At 35.9% G+C, this 27616-nt stretch overlaps 1 protein-coding gene across 4 annotated transcripts in view; it reads right to left on the bottom strand.

Annotated features, from left to right (window-relative positions):
* The window catches only part of CBWD3 (COBW domain containing 3), a 45581-nt gene extending 21208 nt beyond the window's left edge, over window positions 1-24373 (bottom strand). For 2 of the 4 annotated variants that reach the window (XM_005881225.2, XM_014529198.1), the window contains exons 1-7: window positions 24106-24373; window positions 19756-19842; window positions 17020-17116; window positions 15814-15905; window positions 7896-7955; window positions 6785-6822; window positions 1065-1111 (exon numbers count right to left, since the gene is read on the bottom strand). In XM_005881225.2, the coding sequence (XP_005881287.1) occupies window positions 1065-1111; window positions 6785-6822; window positions 7896-7955; window positions 15814-15905; window positions 17020-17116; window positions 19756-19842; window positions 24106-24370 (686 nt within the window). In that variant the 5' untranslated portion in view covers window positions 24371-24373. Of the gene's footprint in view, window positions 1-1064; window positions 1112-6784; window positions 6823-7895; window positions 7956-15813; window positions 15906-17019; window positions 17117-19755; window positions 19843-24105 lie in introns of those variants that run through there. The other 2 variants (XM_014529199.1, XM_014529200.1) reach the window with 2 other exon arrangements.
* Between the last annotated feature and the right edge of the window lie 3243 nt (window positions 24374-27616).

Here is a 27616-nt window from a genome sequence, read left to right as displayed (position 1 = left end):
AGTCTTTAAATTTTCAACTCCTCAGGAAATTTTAATCATGAGACTATCTGTTCCTACTCTAGTTTTGTGCTACCTGGAAGTATAGCTAATAAATAACACAATCAAATTCTCAAAAAGAAATTAATTTTAATTCATGAAAAGAGCAGGTTTCAATAGCATGGATATCACAATCCCTTTTTTTTGTTTAAGTAAATTTTACATGAATGTGCACATTTCAAAATATAAGCAGGTGCAATCTTTAAATTGGAGGTCTTTTATGTTTAATTTTATTTTGGCTTTTATAATATTTGCTATTTTCTAGTTGGTTTATTTACATTTTCTATAATAAAGATAATTTAATAAAGGAAAAAGTTATAAAAACATTTAAGTTCAGTCTAATTTGAATTATAAGTATATACCAAATGAATGCTTAGGCAGGATTACAAAACAACAGAGTACCACACTCCAAAACGATAGGGAATCAATCGCTTGCTTGCAGTCTTCATTATTTATGTCTGGATCATCCATAGCAAACCTCAAGGGAGCCCATTCTTAAACCCAGCAGCATAATTAGTGACTGTCACTTATCCAAAAATCTTTTTCCTATTAGTGAGAATATGCTTAGAGTAGGCAAACTAATTTAAATATTTTAAGTCTAAAGACAAACCAATTAGAAGCATAAAGGTATTTAAACAAAAAATGTTCTAAATGCCAGATTAAACCACATCCATATTGGTTCCTCTGTTGTTCTGAAGTGAGCCAACTTTTTTATAATCACTTTCAATCCCAAAGAAATGGTATAAGAATAAGAAAATATTTTTAAAAGAAAATATTTTTTAAATGTTAACGGTTCCCAAACTCCTCATTAAGAACTCCTATGCCCAGTACTAACTTTATGCTATAATAAAAAAATTTTAAACAAAAGTTTAGTTATCAGACTATTATAAGTAACAATAACTCAACCACAGGAAAAAAAAGATAATAAATTCCTTGACTTATGTTTTTATATTTGTTTTTGGTTTTCACATTCATAATTTTCTCTTTCCAATTAGCCAGTAATCAATATATACTTTAAATATGAATACCTAGAAGCTTCATTGATAAGGCCATCAGGTTTTTCTTCTGTTAAATGCTGAACAAAAACAAAGTTTGAAAAAAGTTACTGTAGTGTAACAAAACCTAATGTTAACACAAAGGATTTTATTCTCCTTTTTCACCTCTGACAAAGACTTTAACAAGCTCTATTACTGAATATACAAATTAGTTCTTCTCCATTGGTAATTTTTGTTCCTACTGTGAACCAGTAGGGTGTTTTTTCTGGGGGGGGAGGGGAGATTAAATTGTATCCCCTGACATCTCTTCTTAAAAGGAATACCCTCCATATTTAAATAAAGTCATAAAAACATAGAACATTATAGTTCAGGTTTTAGGCATTTCCCTTTTTATAAAGTTGTTCTTGTTCTAAATATCCATTACTACTTATTTTAAAAGATAATCATTGAAATTGTACTTTAAACACATCTAATATACTTTCCCTCCATTCCTGTCCACTCTAGAGGACATAATAATAGAATTTGTTAAGGCCTAATATACTTCCCTTAAAAAACTACACTTCAGAAGATTTATCAGGATCTTTAGCAAATATCTTCATCATTATGAATATATGTGTTCTCTGTAAAACAGATATACATAAATTCAAGTTAAAGAACCCAGTTGACAGAATACTAATAACAAAATAGCCCCACTCCCCACCCCAGAATGGTACATTATATTAACTCAGTACTGGGCCCTTCATATACCCTAGAAACAAATGTGCTGAGAGAAGGGCCCAGCCCTAATTCTAGCATAAAAACAGTTTATCATTTAGAAACACTTGAGTGATCTGGCCTCTCCGTGCAACTGTTTATTTTGCTGAGTTTTCCAGAGTCACGCTAGCTCCAAAATAATATTTTGACATTAACTTAGAGGTCCACAAGGTAGTGCTCATCTCTCTGGAGGCAGTTATCATTTTTCCATAATCCTATTTATATCCCCAATGTTATCAATGCCATAAGGTTCCTCTGAAAAAATGTTTCACCTTCATTATCTTAACTCTCAAAAGCTGCCTACTGAGATTAGAGGCAATTAGATTAATATTCTTCATATTTGAATCAAACTTCACAATTATTAAATCCTTTTACACATATTATCTCATTTAGTCTTCATAACAATTATGGGAAAAGGCTATTCTCCTCATTTCATAAAAGAAGAAACTAAATCTAATGCCATAACCATCACAGAACACATTATTATAGGTCTATTTTACTAAAATTGGAAATGAAGTAAAAATTACTAAAATTTATAATAGAAGTAAAATGAACATTATTTTTAAATCTTTGTGAAAGCTTTTTGTCTTATTAAATCAGTCTTGCATACACATCTATCTATAATAATAAAAGCTTAATATGCTAATTAGACTGGACAGCCGAATGACCTTCCTGACAACCTTCGGGATGAAGCCCGAGATGTGAGGGCCAAGGCAAGCTGCTGCGGCTACGAGGGCTGAGCCCCCTGCACAAATTTTGTGCATCAGGCCTCTAGTATGTTAATAATCACATAAGAATATATACATAAAGATGACCTAAAAATTACATTCAAAATTACTTCACCATCTTTGCTCTGGCAGCACATTTTCTAAAAAAATTATTTCATCAAACCAGTTTCACAATTCATGGAGAGGCAGATCATTAAGATATTTGAATAGTTTGAAACCTAAGAGCAAACTATTAATAATTTTATTTAACAGTATTGGTTAAGTCTATAGAGAAAAGTGTTTTTCTTCTAAAAGTTTGCCAAATTCTATTTTGGAGGAAATAAGACTAAACTAAAACTACAGTAATGATGTACTGATTTTCACTTTAGGTACAACGCTATAAATTTAACTGCAGGCCCATTCAAATCATGGAAGTCATAGAACTTGAAGAATATTGTAGCAAAAATTGTTCCTTGCCAAAAGACCAAGTTTACTATTTTTGACAATTATTCTTGCCCTGAGGCTCTAACAAATCCTATCATTGTGTCCTCTAGAGAATAAGGCTATTACCATCCTGGAAAGAGAACCTCACATCCAGGCTTAACAAGTATCTGTTAAATGAATTCTAATTAACACCCTCTATTTGTTGACAGGTACATGAATGTTATTTGAAAAATTTTATATAACATGAAGCAACAAATCCCTTTCTATTCAGTAGTAAATCTATTCAGTAAAGATGTATTTTTAGCAAGTCATCCGTTCCTGAATGATCCTGTAATACTTAAGTTCTTTTAAATTATTTTTGAAAACATCAGATTGTTGACCTTTTGGAGGCTTTGTTTACATATAAATTTGGGGCTATTGGCTGTGAGCTGGTGTAGTATAAAAAAGATTTGGCAAGAAAATTAGAAACCAGTTTTGAATTTCAGACCTAAACAGAATTAATAGTAGTTTCACAAAGTAACTCTTGTTTTTAATGCATTTACTTCTCAAGAAAATTAGAAATCCTCACTCAAAGCTATATTTATTTTACTACCTCTAGGCAGTCCAGAAGTATCACATATAAAAAGGCTACAACTCTCCAAAATAGCCCAGCCAGTGGGTTCCGTGTACTGTGGGTTGTCCATGCACCAAGAGGTCACCCATTGGATTCCTGGTCAGGGCACATGCCCAGGGTTACGGGCTTATTCCCCAGTGAGGGGGCATGCAGGAGGCAGCCAATCAATATTTCTACCTCTCTCCCTCCCTCTCTTTGAAATCAATAAAAACATTAAAAAAAAACCACATCTCTCCAAAATAAAAATCTGCCAACACATACAACTCTGTTAAGAATATGACATGTAATAATCATATTTTAGCCGAAGAGATAAATACCCTGTTCTATGCACATATGAAGGCTATACAAACATAAAGAAATAATAAATGCACACTAACATTTATTTTCTCTGTATATCAGCCTAACATTTCCCTTATGCAACCTCCCACCTCCCCAAGACAACTCTAGAAAATGACTAAAACCAATGTCTGCTATTCAAAAGGACATTCTCTAATATCTGCTTATACACCATTAAGTCAAATGACTTCCATTTATAAGGTTTAAAAAATGGACATTTTGACATTCTATTCTACTGTACAGGCAAGGAAGAAAAAATTTTTTAGCAAAAATATACACACACACACACACACACACCCACACACACACACACACACACACACATATATATACCTCCCCAAAGGAATCCTCATCTCTGCTTAAAGACTGTGGCTTTTGCTTATATTTCAAAAAAGACAAAAAATAATTTTGGTGCTAATTAATCCAACATATCCAAAAGATTAAGGTTCAACCCTATAACTTAAAATACCATAAGAAAGGAACCCTTTTAAATAACACCATTGTAGGCACAACTTCAGTAAGGGTATCCTTTTCTGCAGAAATAGAAACAAGCTGCATTTTTTAAATTTAAAAAAAAGGAAAGAAAACACTGTTGTTGACCAAAGTGGAAATAAATCTAGTGTCAAAGATGTCAGATGACATTAAAAAAAAAAAAAAAGCAGCAGGCATTTCTTTCCAATGGATCGGTTATAAATCTAACACTATTTTAGCTTTTAAAAAACGATATTGCATAATGTCAGTCTACTTATTTTGCTGGTCTTTTCCAAGCCAAACTGTTTTCTGTCTGAATTGTTTCAACAGCTTGTGCAATATGACAAAAGAACCAACAAGAAACCTCTTCCTTGACCTTTTCTCTGTAACTTCATTCATTGATTTTATTGCATTAAATGCTGTCACATTTGTAGAACTGAAAAGAACAATGTCAGTAGCCTCGGTGTCAAGTCCTAAGAATAGAGAGCTGTCATTGAAGTTGTCCAATTCTTTGCCCATGATTAAAAAATGAATATTTCAGATCAATGGGTGACAATCCCATTAGGGTGATAGCCCATGATATCAATTACCACTTCAGTTTCAATTTGGCTGGCTGGCCACAGGGTACCATTTTTCAGCTTTACTTGTGATGGGCTGGCTCTGTGAAGCATGACACCCTTAAATTGCTGCCCATTATCCAAGTGTCATTACTTGTACTGCTTCAGAATTCTCTGAATCACAAGCAGCTACTGAGGTCAAGCTTTGCAACCCGAGGAATTGGACAAGTTGGCAAATTCTTTATATAAAGGAAAAGTTATTTATCTGGCATCTGACTTAGAAAATCTAAAGTTTCCATTATCCTGACAGTATGTCAGTTTTATGTAGGTATATTGATTTAATAATTTAAGAGGTTTTATCAAGGTGGCAGGGGGTTAAACGTTTACTGTGTTTGCATTATTCAGAATGCTGCTTTGATTTTCTGGCCTCCATCACACCGATAATAGATTCTACTTAACTCCTCTCCATATCCAAATATACACATAAAATTATTCTTATAATCATAAATACATAAAGAGTTTGACTTTAGGTATGGCACTTTAAGTCTATCAATAAAACAATTAAATGTTAACTGCTATCTATCCCATAAAATCCCAAATTTGGCTAAAAATTTATATAGGAAATGAATTTAAACATGCCAGAAATAATCATTCAGAATGAAGAATTTGAGGGTTGGCTTTTTTTTTTTATTTCTTCATCAACGTTTTGCTAGAAATGTTAGATTCCAGAACAGTCAGAATTTTTCTGAGTAAAACTGTAATATCTGGGATCTTACTTTGATTCTTAGGACTATTATTAATAAATTTGGACTTAAAAATCTAAAAAGGAATTATCTCCCAAACTTCTCAAATTAGGGTGCTCTACCCCTGAGGGAATTGAAGAGCCAGAGAAAGGGTATTGATAACCATTTGATAAGACTGCCATAGATTTCTAGAGCATCATTTTAATAAAGGTTTGGAAGAAAAACAAATTTTTCAAATTAACATGTTTAGATATATTGTAGGACAGAATACAGAAAACAGACATAAATTGTTAAACGTTAAATTTAAACTTTTAAAAAATTATTATACTGGGCACTATCCATATCCCCAGATTGGAACTGTGAGATGGAGAATAACTTTATTCTCTTCTTTCACTTGGAAGGTTGAGAAACATGATTTTACTTTATGTAACAACATACTTTTTAAAATCTTTTTTTTTTTTTTTTTACATTTTGATAGACTACATGAAAAAAATTTTTTTTTGCCTTTTTTTAAATTGCTTAAAGTATTACAAAGATTACTTTTTAAAATCTTGCTAAGTGCGTTTTATAAATTGAAGCCCATTAACGTGCATCTGAGGACCTTGGTGGTACCAAAAACATTCAGAGGAGGATGCCTTTTAATGAAGAGCTGCTCTTCACTAAAACTATGTATAAATCCTGGTTTCTTGAAAATAGGGTGAAGCAGTATTGTTTTTTAAAGCTCAATTACCTACAGCATTGCAGTTTAACAAGAAAAATAAGCTCTCATATGCTTTATCAAGCTCAGTTTCCTCTATCAATCAGAAAAACTTATCAACATTGGGGTTGAACCCTACTGAGGAGTTATACACACCCAAACTTTATCCTGTAATATCCTTATTACAAAATATTATACCTCCAACTTTTATCACATCAAGCCAAAGTAATAGAAAATATTTAATTCAAAAGCACAAAATAATAATTTAAAAACACACAAATTTTATCTATTGTTTGGGATACTTAAAAATAAAAAAGATTTTGTCAAGGAAATTTTCAAACAGACACAAATGCAGAGAAAATAATATAATCAATGCCCACATACCCAGCTCTTAACAAATAATTAGCAACTCCTAGCAACCTTTCAACTTACTTTTAATCCATATTTTGAGTCCACAACAGTTATGATACCTATAAAGAATAAATCATTTAATCACCTTTATACTTGAGAATAAAAATTAAAACTAATCTATTTCAGCATATAAATGTGACTCAATAAAGTATATTTTTCTCTTGCCAAGGCTGCAATTTAATTCAATTCCATTAATAAGTGCATGCATTTTCAAATGTGTACTGAGTCTCCAGCACTATTTTAAGGTATTAGACAGAATATAAAATAAATAAAATTTTTAAATTAAATAAACAAGCTTTTTAGCTTATAATCCAAAATATTATGAGACAAATTTTAATTTCATCATATAAAGTAAAATGTAACAAATTATACAAGACAGGTTATTTCTAGTTTATTTTCACATAATCAAATTTGAGAATCTTAACATTTAAATTATTGTTTAATAAACCTGAGATGTCTTAGGATATCTTACCCCTATAATCTCTCACTAAATCTAACTCACACAAATGTTATACATAATATGAGCCTAAATCTCCAAATGATCAGTTAGTTTGACAATCTCTGAATTTATATGCTAGATAACTTTTTCATAGGATAACAGTAGAATGAATTTGTTGATGCCTAAATAATTCAACCAGCTGTATGCCACAAATATTAGAGCCAAATAACAGGGTCTAGCTTCAATGATTCTTAAATGATTTCACCGCTTAGTCTATGAAAGACCTGGTTTAAAAAAAGGTGAAGAGATGTGGGGAAAGGGGTAGGACACAACAGAGGAGAGGCAGACAACACATAATAAGACATAAATCAAACAACAGAGGATATAGGAAATCAACCTAGTATTTTGAAAGGAAACTCTTAGTCGAAGCACTAAATTGGGAGTTGAGATTAAGATCTGACATCCAAAAAAATAAAATGAAATAAAAAATAAACAAAATATCTGACATCTAATTCTACCATTGTCTGGGGCATTAGAATTTGTATGAACAAAGACTTTCTTCATCATCAAACTAAACAAGTTTAAAAAGAGTAAGAATGTAAGGAATTAAAATCACAACATGAAAGAACAAAAATCATCTTAACCATACAATATTTTACTTGAAAACAAAACAAAATTCTTATTTAAACTTACCATCAAGATAAATATCAACCCCTAATTCATCATCAATCCAAAACATAGAAGCTACAGCACCTGAAAATATAAATAGTCATCAACTAAAAATATTTCTCCACACTGAGAAACACAATTCTATCTGTAATGTTTTAATTTGCCCCAACAAAATAAGCGGGCAAACACATACACAAATTAAATATGGGTTTCCAATCTTATGGGAATTATAGTGATAGAACCTTTTACTATCTATATCCATTTCTTCCCCTCTCCCTTTACTAGTATCTTAAAAAACAATAGACCAACTTTTATCAAATAATAAACCCAACACCAAGCTTCTAGCAATGATATAATAATTTACCAACAGATATTATCAAATAATTTGAGCAATATGGCTGTGTGCACAAAGAACGTATTTTTATTTTGTCTCTCCTGAAAATAATAATCATACAGTTCAAAAATACTAAATTATATCTCTAAAGGAAAGCAAAAGAAAACATAGATAATTCCTAAATCACTTGTCAAAAAAACAATATTTGTAAGTTCCATAGAAGAAAAAGAACAACAAGAAATCCTTACACTATTTATTTAATACTGATATAAAATCTGGGTTTGAGGAAAAATAATTTCTAAATAAGAAATTAAAACTTGTTTTTAACAGAAACTGGTTCAGTACCAATCCACACACCCTGATTAGTTTGCCACAACACAAGAAAAAGAAAATTGACAGCAAAGAAAGTATTTGATCTTTCAAAGCATCACAGGTCCAGTTAGTGACAGGGCTGTCTAAAAGAATGAGTACTGGGGGAAAACAAGGATAACCGAACTTGTTCCAATGTCTAAAACTGTCCACCTACCCTGACGAGATGTGGTCCCCCAAGCATCACTCTGTGTCAACAATGAAATACCTGTCAGCTGTTTACAATGATTACTCATGCAAGATATAGCAAGGGCCCCAAGATCTAATGGTTTCCTGATACCTATTGATTTTTTCCCCAAAAACTTAATAGTTTTCCAATTTGACTGAAATAGGATTTGTGAGTAACAGGGGCTGAATCAATGTCTGTCCCTTTCAAGGAAATTACTTTACCATGACAATTATTTAGCTTAGAACTGGAGAATGTCAGTCTCCTAAATGGGAAACAACTGAATTGCCAATACAAATTTTCTTCACTTACTTGGCTAACAACATGATTTTAATTAATGAGGGGGAAAAAAGTAAGTCTATTGTGAGTATCACTACTCCAAACAATAAATCATAAAAAAGTATTAATTTTTTCAACTTAGTATAATTCCTAACATTATACATAAATCATCTTCATTTTTAAAAAATTCACTAATTTCTATTCAGATAGCTTATAAGTCCTCGATAGTTAGGCTCTCCCTAGTGTTAAGTTGAACTACAAGAATGTATTAGACTCGCAGCCGTGGGCAAACTACGGCCCGCAGGCCAGATCCGGCCCGTTTGAAATGAATAAAACTAAAAAAAAAAAAGACCGTACCCTTTTATGTAATGATGTTTACTTTGAATTTATATTAGTTCACACAAACACTCCATCCATGCTTTTGTTCCGGCCCTCCGGTCCAGTTTAAGAACCCATTGTGGTTTGCCCACCCCTATATTAGAGCTTTTAATAAAAATCGGATGGGTATCTGTGGTATAATACTTACCAGGCTACACAAGAAAGAACTATTTCAAATTTAGATGCAGGAGTTTAGGAGAAGAAGAGATGAGAGAATGAAGTTAGTCAGTGGTTCTCAAACCAGAGTGATTTTTCTCCCCCAGGGAACATTTGGCAATGTCTGGAGATATTTTTAGTTGTCTTTTCTAGGGTACTGCTACTGGCATGTAGTGGGTAGAAACCAGGAATGCTATTAAACATCCTACAATGCACAAGACAGTCTCCTACAACAAAGAATCATCTAGCCCAAAATGTCATTTGTGCAAAGGTTAAGAAATCCTGATTTAGATTATAGAATCTCCCTTTTCAAAACCTAACAAAATGAAAAATAAGATAAAAATTTAAAAATCAGATTTTGGCAGCAGCAAATAAATACACAACCTCCTGCCCTAAGTTTTGAAGAGTGGTGGTTAAAATAAGAAACAGAAAGTTCTATGTGACTTATGATAGTTCTTAATTCTACTCCCACACCCAGTAAGAGGTTATAAGGAACTAGTTTACAAAGTCCTAACACTTAACAGAAATAGCTTTCAAAATGACAAGAAAAACTGAAGGAGGAATAAGCAATATGGAAAAAGTCAACAACAAAAAATTTCAAAGGTAAAAGTTTCCTGTCATCTGCACATTTGTGGGGGAGGGAGTCACTTTCTAGGGCTCAGAGTAAAATGAAGTGAAAGGTCTTAAGCTCAAGGATGTCCCCACACAAGGTATGCGACATATACTCATGAGTAATTAGAGCAAACCCAGGAGGGGGGTGCACTTGGATAAATGGTGATGGACAGAGACTTGACTTGGGAATACCGTGTACAGATGAAGTGTTACAGAACTGTCCATCTGAAACCTGTAAAATTTTATTAACCAGCACCACCCAAATAAATTTAATAAAAAATTGAGTGGATAAATAAATTGTGGTATATTATTCACTAATATATTGGAATTCAGCAATGCAAGGAATAAAAATTTTTTTAAAAGCACTTGGATTTCCAGAGAGCTGAGCCTAAAAGTCACGTTGTCCATCTAGCACTCTCAGTCTCCCCTTCCCCCCTACTCCGAACAATACCCAGTTTTCAAACTGGAGCTCAGGAGAAAAAAAAACAAATGTAAGTAAAATGGGTAGAGTATATTACTGAACTTCAAAAATTACATTTTGCCCTAACCGGTTTGGCTCAATGGATAGAGCGTCGGCCTGCGGGCTCAAGGGTCCCAGGTTCGATTCCAGTCAAGAGCATGTACCTTGGTTGCAGGCACATACCCAGTAGGGAGTGTGCAGGAGGCAGCTGATCGATGTTTCTCTCTCATCGATGTTTCTAACTCTCTATCCCTCTCCCTTCCTCTCTGTAAGAAATCAATAAAATGTTTTTTTAAAAATTACATTTTTCAGGCATTTTGGATGAAAAAGCAAGTCACTTTCAAGGAGGCAGAAAAAAAACTCAGACTTTTCTACAGCAACATTCATTGCCCCAATATAATAAAATAATGACCAGAAAGTTCTAATGAAAATTTTCCCTAAAAATATTGCCTTTAGCCAAGTAGTCTTTTGAGAATAAAACAACAGGCAGACATTCTCAAACATTGAAGGAAACAACAAGCGTTGAAACTCAAAAAATAGAGCATTGACAAATCCTTCCTCATGAAATAAAAAGAAAATTCTGTACAAGGAGATTCAACCAATCAAAAAAATACTGAGATTTTGGAGCTACATTTGCTAAGTTCTGAGGAAAAAAATTTGTGATCTGAAAATCTTGAACCTAGCCAAGTAATCCTTCAAGTAGAAAAACAAAACACAAGTATTCTCAGGCAATTAAGTATGCAAAAACTCAGGTTATACAGCACCTATAGCTTGAAAACATAACCTGACCATGAAATTCAGTCAATCAAGAGAATGATCAACTAAGGAATGAGAAGCCACAATACTGGTAATGAGAACTAAAACTGCTTAAAAAGAAAACTAAATAAAGTAGAACAGAATGTAAATATTAGAAACCTTGACAACATAGCACAGAATACAATAAACCTAAACCAGGAGGTGGGAAAAAGTTGAAGGGTATAATTCCCTCATCTTTTATTCCAGAGAGCCAATAGATAATGCTCTCAAAATTGAAATGTGTAGTTTAAAAAACAACTTGTCCAATTTGTTTGTGTTCTTTAAAATCTTTTCCTTTTTACTTAATTCACATCTTTTGCAATCAAGAAGCATTTACCTGATATTCAGCAATTCCTTCACTTCTTTTAAATTCAAGTAAAACTAAATAATCCTACATAATAAAAGGCTAATATGCAAATTGCCCCCTCGACCGGGAGTTTGTCCAGGGGGCGGGGCCATCCCTCCAACTACCCACAGACCCTCCCCCCGAAAGGCCCCTCCCCCAAATGGCCCCACTCACCCCAATCCGGGGGGGGGCCAGCTGGACCCCATCCGTGCACGAGTTCGTGCACTGAGCCTCTAGTTATTTCAGAATAGCACAAGGAATGAGATCCCATTTTATAAAATATTTCTGCATATTTATACAGTTTTCAGAAGTGCATAGAACAGGGCTTCCTAGACTTATGAATTTACTAGAGGCACAGTGCACGAAATTGTGCATGGGTGGGGTCCTTAGGCCTGGCTGGCGATCAGGGCCGATCAGATTTCCCACCTCCCCGCCCCTTCCTTCCTTCGCCGCCCACGAGCTGCCACCGTGCAATTCCCCACTTCCCCCCTCCTCCTTCCCTCACCACTCACATCTGCTGCCACCCACCCCCGGTTCCCTGGCCCCAATTGGGCAATCAGGGCCTGCTGGCCAGGGGAGGGACCAGGAGGTTGGCCGGCAAGCCCCACCCTGATCTGGGGTGGGGGGGCAATCAGGGGCATGTCCAGCTGGGGGTAGGGGCCGTGGGAAGTTTGGGGGTTCAATCAGGGTCCTGATCAGGCCAGTTGGCTGCTGCAGTGCATTCCGGTCATTCCAGGTTTTTCTGGTCGCTTGGCTTTTATAAATATAGATAAGAATCACCTGGAGGTTGCTAGGCCCCACCCTTAGAGATTCTGAATCAGTAGATCTGTGATGGGGTTCAAGAATCTGCTTTTTGGCCCTAACTGGTTTGGCTCAGTGGGTAGAGCATTAGCCTGCGGACTGAAGGGTCCCAGGTTTGATTCTAGTCCAGAGCACATGCCCTGGTTGCATGCTTGATCCCCAGTAGGGGGTGTGCAGGAGGCAGCCAATCAATGATTCTCTCTCATCATTGATGTTTCTGTCTCTCCCTCTTCCTTCCTCTCTGAAATCAATAAAAATATCTATATATAGAAAACTCTAATATGCAAATAGACCGAACGGCGGAACAACCGGTCACTATGACGTGCGCTGATCACCAGGGGGCATGTGTAGAACATGGCAGGCATCGGCAGCAGGCGGCAGAGCGTGGAACATGGCGGGCATTGGCCTTAGTGAGATGGTGGAGCAGGTGAACTGGGGCGCCAGACCAAAATGGGGCGCCGGTCACTGTCATCAGGGAGAGCCTCTGGTGGTTACTGAAAATTCTTTGCTCCCACGTGCTGCAGTCCTGCCCGGCGCTCGCACCTGCTGCCAGTGCCTGCCCCGCTTGCACCAGTTGCCAGCGCTGGAGCCATTGCTCGCACTCGTTGCCAGCGCCCCGCACTGGCCCCGATCGTTCAGCGCTGTCAGCGGGTGGGAGCAGCGGCTGCCGGCCCTGATCATCCCTCAGGGCTTCTCCCCCCCCCCCTGCTCCTGAGGGGCAATTGGGGCCAGCAGCCGCTTCTCACACCAGCTGCTGGTGATGGCCCCGCTCGCACCCGCTGCTGGCGCCAACCCCAATCGCTCAGTGCTGTCAGCAGGTGGGCTGCGGCGGGAGGGGCTGGGCAGGGGCGCGGAGGATGGGCCGAGACCTGCCCCCGTGCCCACTGCAGCCTTGGGGCCCAGTTCCTTTCAAGGTGTATGAATTCGTGCACTGGACTCCTAGTATTAAATAAAAAAAAGAATCTGCTCCTTTCACAAACTCCTAACTGAGGCCAATACTATCATTCAACCATAGTGAGTAGCTCGGCACCGAGAAATCCTAGGAATGAAATTTACCTACTTGAATTTCAATGTACTGAAACACAGGATGATTTTATTTTAAACTTCATATTTTCTTAGGTATTCTTTAATTTTTAAAAATAATGAATGTTTAATTTTTACCCAAAGAATAAAAATTATTATTCTAAAAAAAAGTTAGAAGAAACATTAACCCATTTATATCTATAATTTGTACAAAAGTTTTATCTGAGATTTTTAACTTTTCTTTCTTCCTCTGAAAAGCTGAATGATGTTTTATCAAACTCATCTACTCTCAAAGGAAAGTTACAAGAGGCCCTAGCTGGTTTGGCTCAGTGGGTAGAGCATCAGCCTATGGACTGAAGGTCCTGGGTTCAATTCCAGTCAAGGGCACATGCCCATGTTGCGGGTTCAATCCCCAGTAGGGAGCATGCAGGAGGCAGTCAATCAATGATTCTCTCTCATCATTGATGTTTCTGTCTCTCACTCCCTTCCTCTTCCTCTTTGAAATCAATAAAAATATTTTGTAAAAACATGTTTTTAAAAGTATATTTTAAAAATAAAAGAATGTCACATAGACCTAGTTTTCAAAAAAAAAAGTTACAAGTTTTTCTAGTGTTACAATGAAAGATACTGATATTTGCTATTTTAAAAAGAGGCATATATTTTCCTATCTTTCTAGATTTAAGTAAATTTAATATTTAACACTAATGTAATAATTCAAGTTGTATCATTGGTCAAACCTATTGGAAATGTATGAAATGTATAAAAAACACAGGCCTTCCATAAGGACCAAAACAGCCCATTCAATACTAGTTTGAAAACATGAGGGCAATGTTATTATATAATACTTCTAAGTATAATGCCATTTATTACGTTTGAACCTTCAGTATACTACAATATTTCTTTTAAATAATTATGACCCTTTTAATAAATTATCCCCAAACCTTACTTTAATATAGTTTTATGGTCCAATGCCATAGATCCAGATCAAAAAGAAATAATGGTATAGATCAGACTTTCAAAACAAAATGGTATGAGTTGGACTTGGAAAAGGTTCTGCAAAGTAGGAATAAAAATGTTACCTAAAAGTTATTTGGGAACCCTGGCCGGTGTGGCTCAGTTGGTTGGAGCATCATCTTATACATTGAAAGACTGCCAGTTAGATTCCTGGGCAGGGCACATACCTAGGTTGCTGGTTCGATCCTAGGTCAGGTGCGTATGGGAGGCAACAAATCAATGTTTCTCTCTCACATTGATGTTTCTCTCTCTCTCTCTAAAAAAATAAAACATATATATTTTTAAAAAGTTATTTGGGTAAGAAGGAAATAAACCCACTGACAGAAACAGGTAGACTTTGTGTAGCAGCTTTCAATAGGGAAGTTTATATATAATTCCATTCAAAGGTAAAAATTTCATGAATAACCAATCTATACCAGGAGAAAGGCTTGGTTTAACTCTACACCTTATTAATAGTATTAGAGACCCGATGCACGAAATTCCTGTAAGAATAGGCCTTCCTTCCCCCGCTGCCAGCACTGGCTTCCCTCTGGCACCCAGGACCCAGACTGGCTTCCCTCTGGTCGCCTGCCGGCACCCGGGACCCGGGCTGGCTTCCCTCCGGCTGCCCACCAGCACCCAGAACCCAAGCTTCCCTTTGGCCCTGGCTTCATCTGGAAGGATGTCCGGAATGATGTCCGGTCTAATTAGCATATTACCCTTTTATTATTATGGATTTACCCCCAAAATTATTTTAAGTTTAGTAGCAGAAAAACAAAATGCTAACAATAATTTATAGGAATAAGTATTGTGAAAATTAGAATCCAAAAGCTCTTGAGTAGCTACAAATGACCCTCTAAGAAAACTGGATTGGAAATAATCAGAAATACTAGTAAGATCTTGCGAGGGTATAACTAATCAAATATAAACTTAAAAGTAAAATGATTCTATTTTTCCTAAATTTCCATATTTTTAACAATTTTTGTTTCTACTAAAAACCCTGAAACAATCAATAAAACTTCAAATTCTATTTTCAGATTAAAAGTACTAAGTACTTTGATTGTGATTCATCTTCTAAAGAACATGACAACACATATTTTTCCTCTTAACCAAAAAAATGTTTTTAAATCTAGAATAAAGCTTTAAAACTCATTTTAGAGATTTCTCTAGTATATTTATTTTAAAATATTTAAGAACTATATTATGGTTACTAATAATACTGTTTCTTACCAGGATCTGCTAATCCCGTGGTCTCTAACAGTATGTAATCAAATTTCCCCTTCTTCTGCATCAAATTCTCAATAGCTCTAAGACCATTGTCCCTGGAGAATACCAAAATATACTATTAGGTATTGGCCTAAATATTTTAAAGCAATCATTACAAAAATTAAAAAATATATTCAGCAATCTGAGACAAAAATATCTTTAGGCATGTGAAAATTTAACTCACTCCCAAACTTCTAACAAAATGTCCATCCAATATTTACCAGTGAAGGGAAAAAATAGATGCATATACACTGATAAATAAAAAGAAATCAAATACATGATAAGTTAATACTTAATTTTACTAAAATTAAAAGCAGAGGAAATGTTTGTTATACCTGACTATAAAATAAGTCAGAATCTATTATTTTTATATCTTTTGAAAAAAGTCAACATCCAAAATAATAATAAATTTGTGAATTACAGTAGTTTAATATAACAGCTAGAAGGATACTACTAGTAAATACCATTTATCTCTGTTTTAAATTAGAGTACCAGGTTTTTTTCCTTATAACATAAAAAGTACAAGAAAATAATTAATAGATGCATTTTGGTTGTTTAAGAAAATCTATTATGACTTTAGCCTTGTTAATACATTTGACTCAAAGTCAAACACCTAAGATAGTAAATGATGTAGAAGAAATTTAATTCACTAGAATATACAAAACTCACAGTGCAGTTGTTAATTTTCCTAATTCACTCAACAAATACTTGAGTGACTGCTATGTGTCCTTTTCTAAGATCTGTGGTATATTAGTGAATAAAATAGATAGTCCTTGGAAAGAACTATAACTGGTGGAAAATAATGTGAGGATTTTCTCTTTTTTTTAAATAGTCATTCATTTTTGTTTTTAGAGGATGCAGTCTTGGAACAAAGACCAATGACTTATTAAACTCAGGCCATTTTTCACAGATAAAATGAGACTTTCATGCACCACAGAGATTAAATAAACCCTGATATCAAAAAAAAACTCAATAAAAGGACCAAAGTATTAGAGCATGTAGAAAAAGAAATAAGATAGCAAGAAACACTTTAAGTCTATTTTCTATTTGAAAATACAATGAAGCAGACTGTGTAAATTCAGTAAAATTACACAAGAAAATCAAAGCTAGAAATATAATCAGTTAACATTTACAGTAAACCAACAAGCATACTGTAAACACATTCCTCACTTTACTGAACAGCACAGGCAACCATTTCTAAGTTCCAGCCATTCTTCGTAGAGCTCTCCACCTTGGCTCACAGCTAAAGATTTCTCCACTGCACTTCCTGAAATAATTAATAAAAAGTACTCTTTAGATTATGCTCACTAGCAACCAAAAAAACCCCCACCTATATATATAAAAGGCTAAGTGACCGACTGTCCGACTGACTAGCTGGTACATATGATGTGCACTGGCAATCCTATATAATAAAAAGCTAATATGCAAATTGACTGAATGGCAGATGACTGGTCGCTATGATGCGCACTGACCACCAGGGGGGCAGACACTCAATGCAGGAGCTGCCCCCTGGTGGTCAGTGTGCTCCCACAGGGGGAGCTCTGCTCAGCCAGAAGCCAGGCTCACAGCTGGCAAGAGCAGTGGCGTTGGCGGGAGCTTCTCCTGCCTCCACGGCAGTGCTAAGGATGTCCCGTGGGGAGCGGGCCTAAGCCATCAGTCAGACATTCCCTGAGGGTTCCTGGACTGCGAGAGGGTACAGGCTGGGCTGAGGGACTCCGAGTGCACGAATTTTCGTGCACTGGGCCTCTAGTTGACTCGTGCATGTGCGATACATATAAAGCTCTCGCTGGCAGCAATCCAGACAGAATAGGAATACTCCTACCTGAACCCATTTTGGGACATGGTCAGTTATATGTTGCTTTCGCTTGAGTTTGAAGAGCGTGTGACATTAAAGTTGTAAATACTTCATCACAAGGGAAATTAGTCAGGTACTCTGAAAGTGTTTTTACTCTTAATGTGGTACACAGGGAGATATTAGAATAAGTTTAATCAATTTATTAGTCACTGTTTTTATCAATATTGTTTTTATATCATGTTTTTGTTGTTTTTATATGTCTTTGTTGTTATATCATGTTGCTATTTATTAATCAATTTATACATTATTTTCATATACATTTTACTAATTTCCTCTCATCTCTGACACTTCTATTATAGAGAAAGGGCGAATAGCAATATTAAAATATTTCTTCTAATTAATTTCCTTTAAATGTGCACGAATCTCTGCATCTGGCCACTAGTATATATACAATTGATACTCAATAACGGAGAATTCAAAGCAAAAAATGCATTTTATAATTTTTATTCTATTCTACTCATGCAGCCTCCTTATCTTAATCTATATTAACTCCAGCTTATTTTAGCTTTCATTTCTTACAAAGGATTTAAGTCCCTAAGGAGACAAGTCCAAAATTAATGAATCATACCATGGCACTCTTTCTTGTTTGTGGTCAACTTTCTAGATAATGTTTTAAATATTAGTTTTCATAAGCCCTTCAACCTCTTAAGGTCCTTATCTATATTTTTCTTTTCATTCTTCCTCTAAATTGTTTTTGTTTCTATTAGACAGTCTACTCAGTATTCCCAATGTGAGTAAAAACCTTGGTTCATTTGAGGAAGTTTGCTTAACCAGGGAATCAATGTGCTCACTTAAATATTAAATTTAGTTTCCTAGCAATGCTTACTTGAGAAAAAATATATTTGAGATTTTTATACACATAAGAATCATATAAGAATTGTTTTTAAAAGTCTTATTTTTTCTCCAATAAAGAAATATACCAAAGCCAGGAAAGAGTTCTAAATGTCCAGTAACACAAACAGCCAAAAAAATTTTTTTTCATTCATATATTTTTTGTTTATATTTCAGTTAGGAGCTGAAAAAGAGCTTTGAAAGGGGTTGCCACAGAATTCAGGGTGTAGAGAACATCAATAAAATGTGAAGGAAAGTATTATGAATGCTGTAAAGAACAAATTGTGGAAATGACCCAGAAAGAATGAAGAAAAGTAGTAAGAAATAATGTTAACAATATCCAAAAGATCAGTTAATAAGAAGCCAGAATATATGATTGTGATTTAAAAATCTTGGGATTTTAATTTTGTCTGACAGGACTTTTCTCTTTAGTTTACTGGAACCAGAAGCCACAGTTAAATGACAGGCCTCCCATCCTGTTCATAAAAACTAGCTCTTTTACTAATTTACAACAGAAAAAACAGTATACCTTATGAAATATCCCACAGAAGTTACATTTTTTGGCTTAAACTGAGCCTTTATTAAAATTCACACTTAAGAAGAAAAACGTATAAAAGTAATAAAGAACTGTGTTTTATACTGCTGTATAGATTTTTTTAAAACTACAGTTCAACATTAAAGACAAAAAATGGAATGTTTAATGCATGTATTTTCACTGGTAATTGAAGTTTTCTGAAGATGAAGACCATATGTTCAACGTATTTTTAAAATCTTCAGTTTTAATTGCTTTGCTGATAAACATTCAGCTAGGAAACCTTACAATAAATGAAGCATTTTAAAATTTTTCAAAAGTCGATAGTAAACAATATAATCAGTACAAAAGTATCTTTCTAGTTCCTGAAAGAACTTTCTTTCATATCATATATCATAGATTTTTACTTCTGGAGTAATTTATTTCATGTAAAAATTTAATTCCATTGATATGAATGTGAAAGTTATACAAAATAAAATTTTATAGAAACTATCTAATTTCAGTATTCAAAATCTGTCCAAAATAAAACTTGACAGAAATTAATCTCATTCTTCCAAAACTATCCAAATCAATGTATTCACATTATAATGCGTTGCATTTTCATTTTTAAATATGGACTACCAAGTCACAAGTGGAATGAACTATCTTACAAATTCTTGCAGCATAGCATTTGTTGAACTTGACTTACCTTCCCCAAATTCGTTTAAAATAACTGCAACTCTTTTACTGTGTTGCTCTGTCAAAATATAGTTCAGAAGTGTTGTCTTCCCAGCACCTATAAAATACATTTTGTAGATCTTATAAAATAACAAAATTTAAAGATACAAAAAGATAGAGTCACAATGGTTTTAAAAATATTATTTAATCAAGTTTATTCCAGAGGAAGATTAAAGTACCCTTTGAAAAGTATTAAAATGTTTTGTTGACATAACATTTTATAAATACTCCTGTAAGTTGGATCAAACAGATTTCTTCAATCTCATTATGACAAAAATAATATGCCTTCTATATAATTTATAATACAATTAATACAAGAGCTTTAAAACTTTCTATTAAATAAAAAAATATTGAACTAATGGCTTCCAAAGAATAAAGTACTCATGTAGTTTATATAATATTTAAATCCTTTTGCATGATGATAATGTTTCTTAGCCAAGAATATATGATTTTATTCCCTAAAACTTACATATAAAGACCTTTTATTTCAACATCCATCATTAACCAGACACCAATTCAAACTGACTATATGTCTACTTTTAGTATGCTTAAAGCAACCTATAAAATTGATTTTATATATATGCATCACACACACAAAATAAAGACTGGATGTAGGAAATAACAAAAGACAGAATATTCAGTCTTTAGAAAGATAAACTCATAAAGCTACACTAACTTTATCCAGTAGGTGGCATATTAAACCTAATATGTTCAGCTGAAGTAGAAGAAAAACATTTGTCTCGTGAGCCATAGACAGAAAAGTTCATAGAGAGGAAAAAAGAAGTCCCAACTGCACAGTACTGTATTTCAATTGTATAAATATATCATTTATTTATCTATTTTTCTGTTGGTGGACATTCAATTGTTTCCAGTGTTTTGTTATTACAAGCACTTGTACATATCTTCTGAAGTGGATTTGCAAGATTTCTAGGAATTTACTGAGTATCAGGGTATTAATATCTTCAACATTTCTAGGTCGTATTGCTTTAAAAACTGTTGAAGGATGGAAGGCTTGTGTTTAGAGTGCTCTATGTAGGAAGCTCAACGTCACTGAAGTGTGAAGTATAGAATGGAAGGGACATACCTTGAGGAGGCAGGGACATGAGGAAATTCTTAAAGCCAGTCCAAGTGTAAGAAAGAGGCCCTGGACATGAGTGCTGCACTAGGTAGTGGCAGTGAAAATGGAAAGGAAGGGGAGGTTGTAAGAGATCTTATAAAATTACAAAGGCTTAATAATTAACTATATTATGAAGCAAAAGACTTTAACATGTAGTTCATTCAAAAGCTACTATGGATCAGATTTTATGCTGGACCTTGGTGAAAAGAGCACAAGACAGAGATAAACTGTCTCTACCTTCATGCCGCTTAAAGGCATTAACTAGTATAGGAAGGGCAATTCAGATCAATAAAGAGGCAATTATGTCACAGGATGCTATTTAATAGATGTATAAGATGTTCTGGAGCACCTAAGAGGACATCTAGCCAGAAGAATAAGAGTAAGAAGAATATACAAGGGCCTAACTGGTGTGGCTCAGTGGTTGAGCATTGACCTATGAACCTGGAGGTCACCGTTCGATTCCTGGTCAGGGCACATGCCTGGGTTGCAGGCTCGATTCCTGGTGTGGAGCAGGCAGGAGGCAGCTGATCAATGATTCTCTCTCATCATTGCTGTTTCTCTCTCTCTCCCCCTCTCCCTTCCTCTCTGAAATCAATAAAAATATATTAAAAAGAAAAAAAGAAGAATATACAAGGGTTGAAGTTCCTGGTACCATTTAGAAGTAGGTCAATGTTGGGTCACAGTTTTGCAGGCTGGAGAGCTTGTCAAGAGCCAGACCATATAGGACCTTGTAATTCACGTTAAGGAATTTGAACTTTAACCCAAATGGAAACCACATAAGGGTGTGACACAGTCAGATTGATGTTAATAAAGACCACTAAGGCTAAAATACACGGAATATATTAAAAGGGCATCAGGACTCAAGACTAGTCAGGAAGTTTTTAGGTGGTTGGGATCACAGGAGCAAAAGGATTTGAGGTGGATGATAACATGAAGTCTTGGATATTCTGAGTTTGAAATGTCTGTGGAACATCAAAATAGAAACTATCTGGGTATGAAGCTCAAAGAATGGACAGAGGAGGGGAAATTTTTAAAGGAGAAACCAGAGAAGTAGGTGGAAATATTGGAAGAAAAATGTGATGGAAGCAGAAGGAACAATGTTTCAAGAAATAGAAAATGATGATCAAGAATAAGCAGTGAGACTATAGCCTAGATTCAACAACAGGTTGCTGGCATGAGCCTCATTCCTAAGTTTCAGACCATTATCTCCAATGCTCTGCTGACCTACCAGTATGCAAAATGAAGAAGGCCAGAGGGGCAAGTCAAACTGTACTGTTTTGGACAAGGAATTTGTTCCATTTCACAGAAGAGCAATCTCTGAATAACATTGGAAAAATACCAAAAATAAACTCCATTATAAAATTAGTCCTGAGTAAAAACAGAAATAAGCTTATAGTCTACAAAACAAACAAAAAGAAACACCAGTGATTTAATATTTTTTATGTAAAAGGTCCTCAGGTGCACCAAGTTTGTGCTGGTCTCTAGTAGCATCTAGGAATGGTATTATTTCCCCAAATCATTTCACTTTTTTTACATTTCCCCACACTTTTAATAGGGTCATGTATTTATTCTAGCCCTTCTATTTAACTGTAAGGCTTTCAAATAATACTTTTCAAACTTTTCCAATTAAGTACCTCTAGTGTAAGCGCATCAACTGTCCTTCAGGGAAATGTAGCATGTTTACAAACCTGTGAATGCAAGTATCCCAGTGCGTTCTTGGACGACCTCAGTTTAAAGACATACAATCTGCTTCCGGTCATCGGTAAATGTGGCACTCACATCCTCCCACAGCCACATCGAAGTTACAACTACACTACACAACAACCAGCAGTCAGAGCCTCCTGAAACGGAGCTGAATGGAAGTCCTAAAACTTCCCTAACATGGTGAAGGAAACAGACACACAAGTTCAGGAAGCGCAGAGTCCCAAACAAGACCCGAGGCCCACACCAAGACACATCACAATTAAAAGGCAAAAGGTTAAAGACAAAGAGAGACTCTTAAAAGCAACAAGAAACAAGCGGTTACCTACAAAGGAGGCCCCACACGACTGCTGATTTCTCATCAGAAACTCTGCAGGCCAGAAGGAATCGACAAGAAATAGTTAAAGTGACGAAAAGCATGAACCTCTAACAAAGATTACTCTACCGGGCAAAGCTATCGTTCAGAATCAAGGGACATACAATGAGCTTCCCGGTCAAGAAAAAAGCCAAAGAAGTACATCACTGCCAACCCAATGTTACATGAAATGTTAAAGGGTCTTTTTTAAGAAGAAGGAAAAAAACAAACAATATGAACAATAAAATGGCAATACATACATTATACCTATCAACAATTGAATCTAAAAAAAAACAACAAAATTAAGGAACAAACAGAACAAAAACAGACTCATAGATAGAGATGGGTGCTGGCAGGATGGGTGGAAAGGGTGAAGGGAGTTAGAAGTAGAAATCGGTGGTTACAGAATAGTCATGAGGATTAACAGGGGCTACAGTCAGTCATATCCTGATAACGGGGTATGGTGTCAGCTGGGAGGATCACTTAGTAAGGTCTCTAATGTCTAATCACTGGGGTGCACACCTGAAACATAATATTGTGTGTCAACTGTTAATTGGAAAATAAAAATAAACTATTAAAAAGCAAAAAAAAAAAAAAAAGTCTTGGAGGGCAGAGCTTTTATTCTTACCCTTTCTCCTACAGTGCTTTGAAAACAGATCTCAAACAAACGAAAAATAAAAGTTTGAGAGAGGTGGTATGTCCAGGAATGGCTGGGGAAGGGCTGGAGGGGAAGGGGAATTGACTAGGCTCGCCCCTTGTGTGGAGCATTTTACCGGCAGGGCATCCTTTAATGGCCATAAACTTACAAGATACGTATTTCCGGCCCCATTTTGCAAAGGAGAAACTCAGACAGGTGACCGGTATGGTTTGCATTTTCAAATGAGGTAGATAAGCTTCAGAAAGGTAATTGTTAAAGGTCACGGGCGTGGTTTGGGGGCGGGTCCGGGCTTCAGACCGCAAAACCAGAGCTAGTTTCAAAATGCGAGGTTAATGTTGAGTCTCACACGGTAAGTGTGAATCAGGGAGCCAGTGGCCCAGCCCGTACCTCCGGAGGCACTTGCTGCTGGCCGGTGGCCGGAATGCCTAAAATCTGTGAGCCCCCCTGAATCCCAAGATACACGGGCTCTCTGACCGGGATGGTTAGTTACCTAAATACCCGGTGATAATTGTGACTGGGATCTTAGCGCCGGGGCCAGACTTTTCCTCCTGCTCGCTTTGCTTCGCCTCAATGGGGACCAGTTCAGGACAGTCCTCCGCCAGCTCCTCGTCCTCGTCCACAGCGCCGAAGGCCTGTGACATCTCGGCCGGCCGACAGCACGGACCCCTCTCCCTCAGCTCGAGAGCCGGGAGTAACCCGGCGAACGGCGGCTGCTCACGCCGGGCACGCCACGCCTGGCGCGGTGTTGACGTCATCACGTCGCGACGCCAGGCTCCTCCGAGTCCCGCCCCTTTTACCTGGGCTCGCGCTGAGGGCCGCCCAGCGCCTTAGACACGCCCCCAGGGTGTTCCCGGAAGCTGAGCGCGGTGGGCGGGGCTGTCAGGTTCGTAGAGGAGCCCAGCTCCGACCCGCCCCGCGTGCGCCGCCGCCTGCGCTTCAATAGCTAATGGCTGATGGGGGCTGAGGCCAGGCTGGTCGGAACCCGGAGTGGGTAGCCTGACCTAAACAGCTCCCACAGGGCATAGACTTTACCAACTTGACATTAAGTGATTTTTTTAGTATAATTTAAAAAATTTTTTTGATTCATAAGGAAAGGAATGGAAAGTTATAACAACACAATGTTAATTATAATATTTATACCTGACGAAATAACCAGTGAAACCTTTTTCTCTTTTATAATTACATATATTATATGTATATCCAAATTTTTACAATGTACGCACATTACTTTCATTGTTCTTTGTCACTATTTGTTTGAATCTTAGGTAACCTGAGTTCATTTTCTATGTTCTTTCGTTCATGACACTCAGCATTAATCCATGGATAGCCCTCCTTTATATTAATACATAGAGTGTCCCCCCCAAAATGTATACACACTTTAACAGCCGATAGCTCAATTTTGAAAATGAAATGTATTTTAATAAGCATGGCCTCTATAATTATTCAAAGTGTGTGTGTACATTTTTGGGGACACCCTATATTTGTAATGAACTCCTTTGCCCTCACCCCTAAACCAAGAACATTACCAATAAGTTACAATGACCTATATGCCCCTCTCCTTTCCAACCCTTGGCCTCCCCCTTAAGGTAGTAAAAACAATCACGAATTGATTATGGGTAATTCATTATTTCCTCTTTTCTTTTTAGTTTTATCATATATATCAAATATATTTAGTTTTATCACATATGTATTTATCATATGTATTTAGTTTTATAATATATATTTAAAATATACATTTTGTGTTAAGACAAAATTAACATATTTTCTAAGTATATATATATATTGTTTAATTTTGTCTTTGAACTTTGTGAAAAGAGTGTCATACAAAATATAAACTCCTGGGGTTAGCTATATTTTTCAACTTCAACATTATATTATATTCTACAATATTATATAACTATACAGCAATTTATTTTTATTTTTTGTTAAGTTTGTAAGGTCTATTAAATGGGTGGGTGGAAAGGAAAGTGATGAGCAGCTACAAACACAGAAGAAAAAGTCTCGGTTATTAAAGTCATTCCAGGCATGGCAGAGGGACGTGGGGCTGGCTCTAAGAGTACTGCTGTCAAGACACAGAGCTGGTTGAAGTGGACCCCAAGCTTTCCCTGTGACCTCTTGTGCAGAGTGAACAGTTTATCCATTTCTTGTCAACTGTTTCCAGGTTTTGCTCCATGAACAGCATTCAGTGATCCTTCAGCACTGTGTGACTCCCTGAACAGAAGCTGACCACCTTCTCTTACTTAGATATTTCTCAGGCACATTCTTGCAGATTCCCTTTCATGGCTCCAGCTGAATGTCCTATTAACATCTCTTATCTCTCAACAAGAGGAACCCGTGCCCCATAAGGCCAGCTCAGTCAAGGTGACAGGCAAATATTGCTGTAACAGTATATAGCCTCAGTCAGAGCAAAAAGTTTTACCCAGTGGTCACACATTAAAGGCACCCCAATTGTCCATCCCACGATGAATGGATAAACAAAATGTGATATATACATACAATGGAAAATTATCTCATAATAAACATTCATAAAGTGCTAATATCTGCTACAAGATGAGTGAAACTCAAAAGCATTATGGTGAGTGAAAGAAAGCATTCACACACCACATATTGTATGATTCCATTTATATGAAATGTCCAGAATAGGCAAATATATAGAAATAAAAAATAGATTCGTTATTACCAGGAACTGGGGGACTGAGGAAGGTGACTGCTAATGGGTACATTTTGGGGGTACTGAATATGCTCTAAAATTGATTGTGATGATGGTAACACAACTCTGAATGTACTAAAAACCAGTGAATTGTATACCTTAAGCAGGTGTATAATATGGTCTATGAATTTTATCCGAATAAATCTGCTATTTTTAAAAAAAGTTAAAGGCCTGTCTGTGCATCAAATTGTGGTTGTGCCTGTGTAAATTTGCAGAGATGCACTGCTTCAGGTCCTGCCCTCAGAAGTTGTAAGTCCTGGCCTTCTGAGCAGAGTTGATTTAGAATCTATTTGTGGTGACTGCCCAGTTGAACAATGGCCAGTTGAACCATACCTAAGTACGAGTATAAAGATTACAGCTTAATACAATCTTTCCTTTCATCTGTTCCATAATACTCCTCATCAAGTTATTTATGAATTTTGTGGAATTCTGTGATTTTCTTTGCTGACTCTAGTAATTGGACAGAATTTAGCAAGCATGTGACTGAGGAAGCGAGGGTTAGGATTTATTCAGATACATGGCTTGCAATCTCAACTTTCTCTTCACCCTGGGTATGACTGTTTTTACTTCTTTGTTAACACGGGACTTACTAATTTTATCCATTTTATTTTGCATGAGCCTTTGTTGTTGTTATTTAATCCAAAATGCCTTTTAAAATAAGTTTTAAAATTTCCCAAGTATAATAGTGTAGAATCTATTACAGTTTCTAATATAACTTTAAAATTCCCCTAGTTTTGCAATTTTGCTTACTCTCAGTTGCTTTATGATAAAACAACAACAATAATAATAAGGTGTGGATTGCTTACCATCTGATAGGCATTGTATTAAGCAAATGAAATGCATTATCTTATTTAACTCTGCAACTTGAACATTGTTTGTATGCCCATTTTAAAGACAAGGAAACTGAGGCCTAAATCCTTACCACTGCAACAAAGACTTTGCTCAAGGTCATAGAATCAGTAAATGGCAGCTTTGGAGATCAATCCAGGCCTTCCAGACACTAAATTCCATGCTCTTCTAAACCAGGGATCTGCAAACTTTTTCCGTAAAGGGTCAAGTAGTAAATATTTTAGGCTTTACACATCAATAGATAAATTCGAGGGTATTATGTAGGCACTTATACAATAAGAGAGAAAACAAATTTCCACAAACTTTGAAATTTGAATTGACTATAATTTTCATTTGTAATGAAAGATCATTCTTTTAATTTTTTTCCAACCTATTAAAAACGTAAAAATAAAAAAGGTAAAAATCATTGTTAGCTTGCAGAGTGTGCGAAAAGAGGCAGTAG

The sequence above is a fragment of the Myotis brandtii genome, unplaced genomic scaffold (assembly GCF_000412655.1).
Source record: "Myotis brandtii unplaced genomic scaffold, ASM41265v1 scaffold672, whole genome shotgun sequence".
NCBI lineage: Eukaryota > Metazoa > Chordata > Mammalia > Chiroptera > Vespertilionidae > Myotis > Myotis brandtii.
This window is presented reverse-complemented; position numbering and strand designations above follow the sequence as displayed.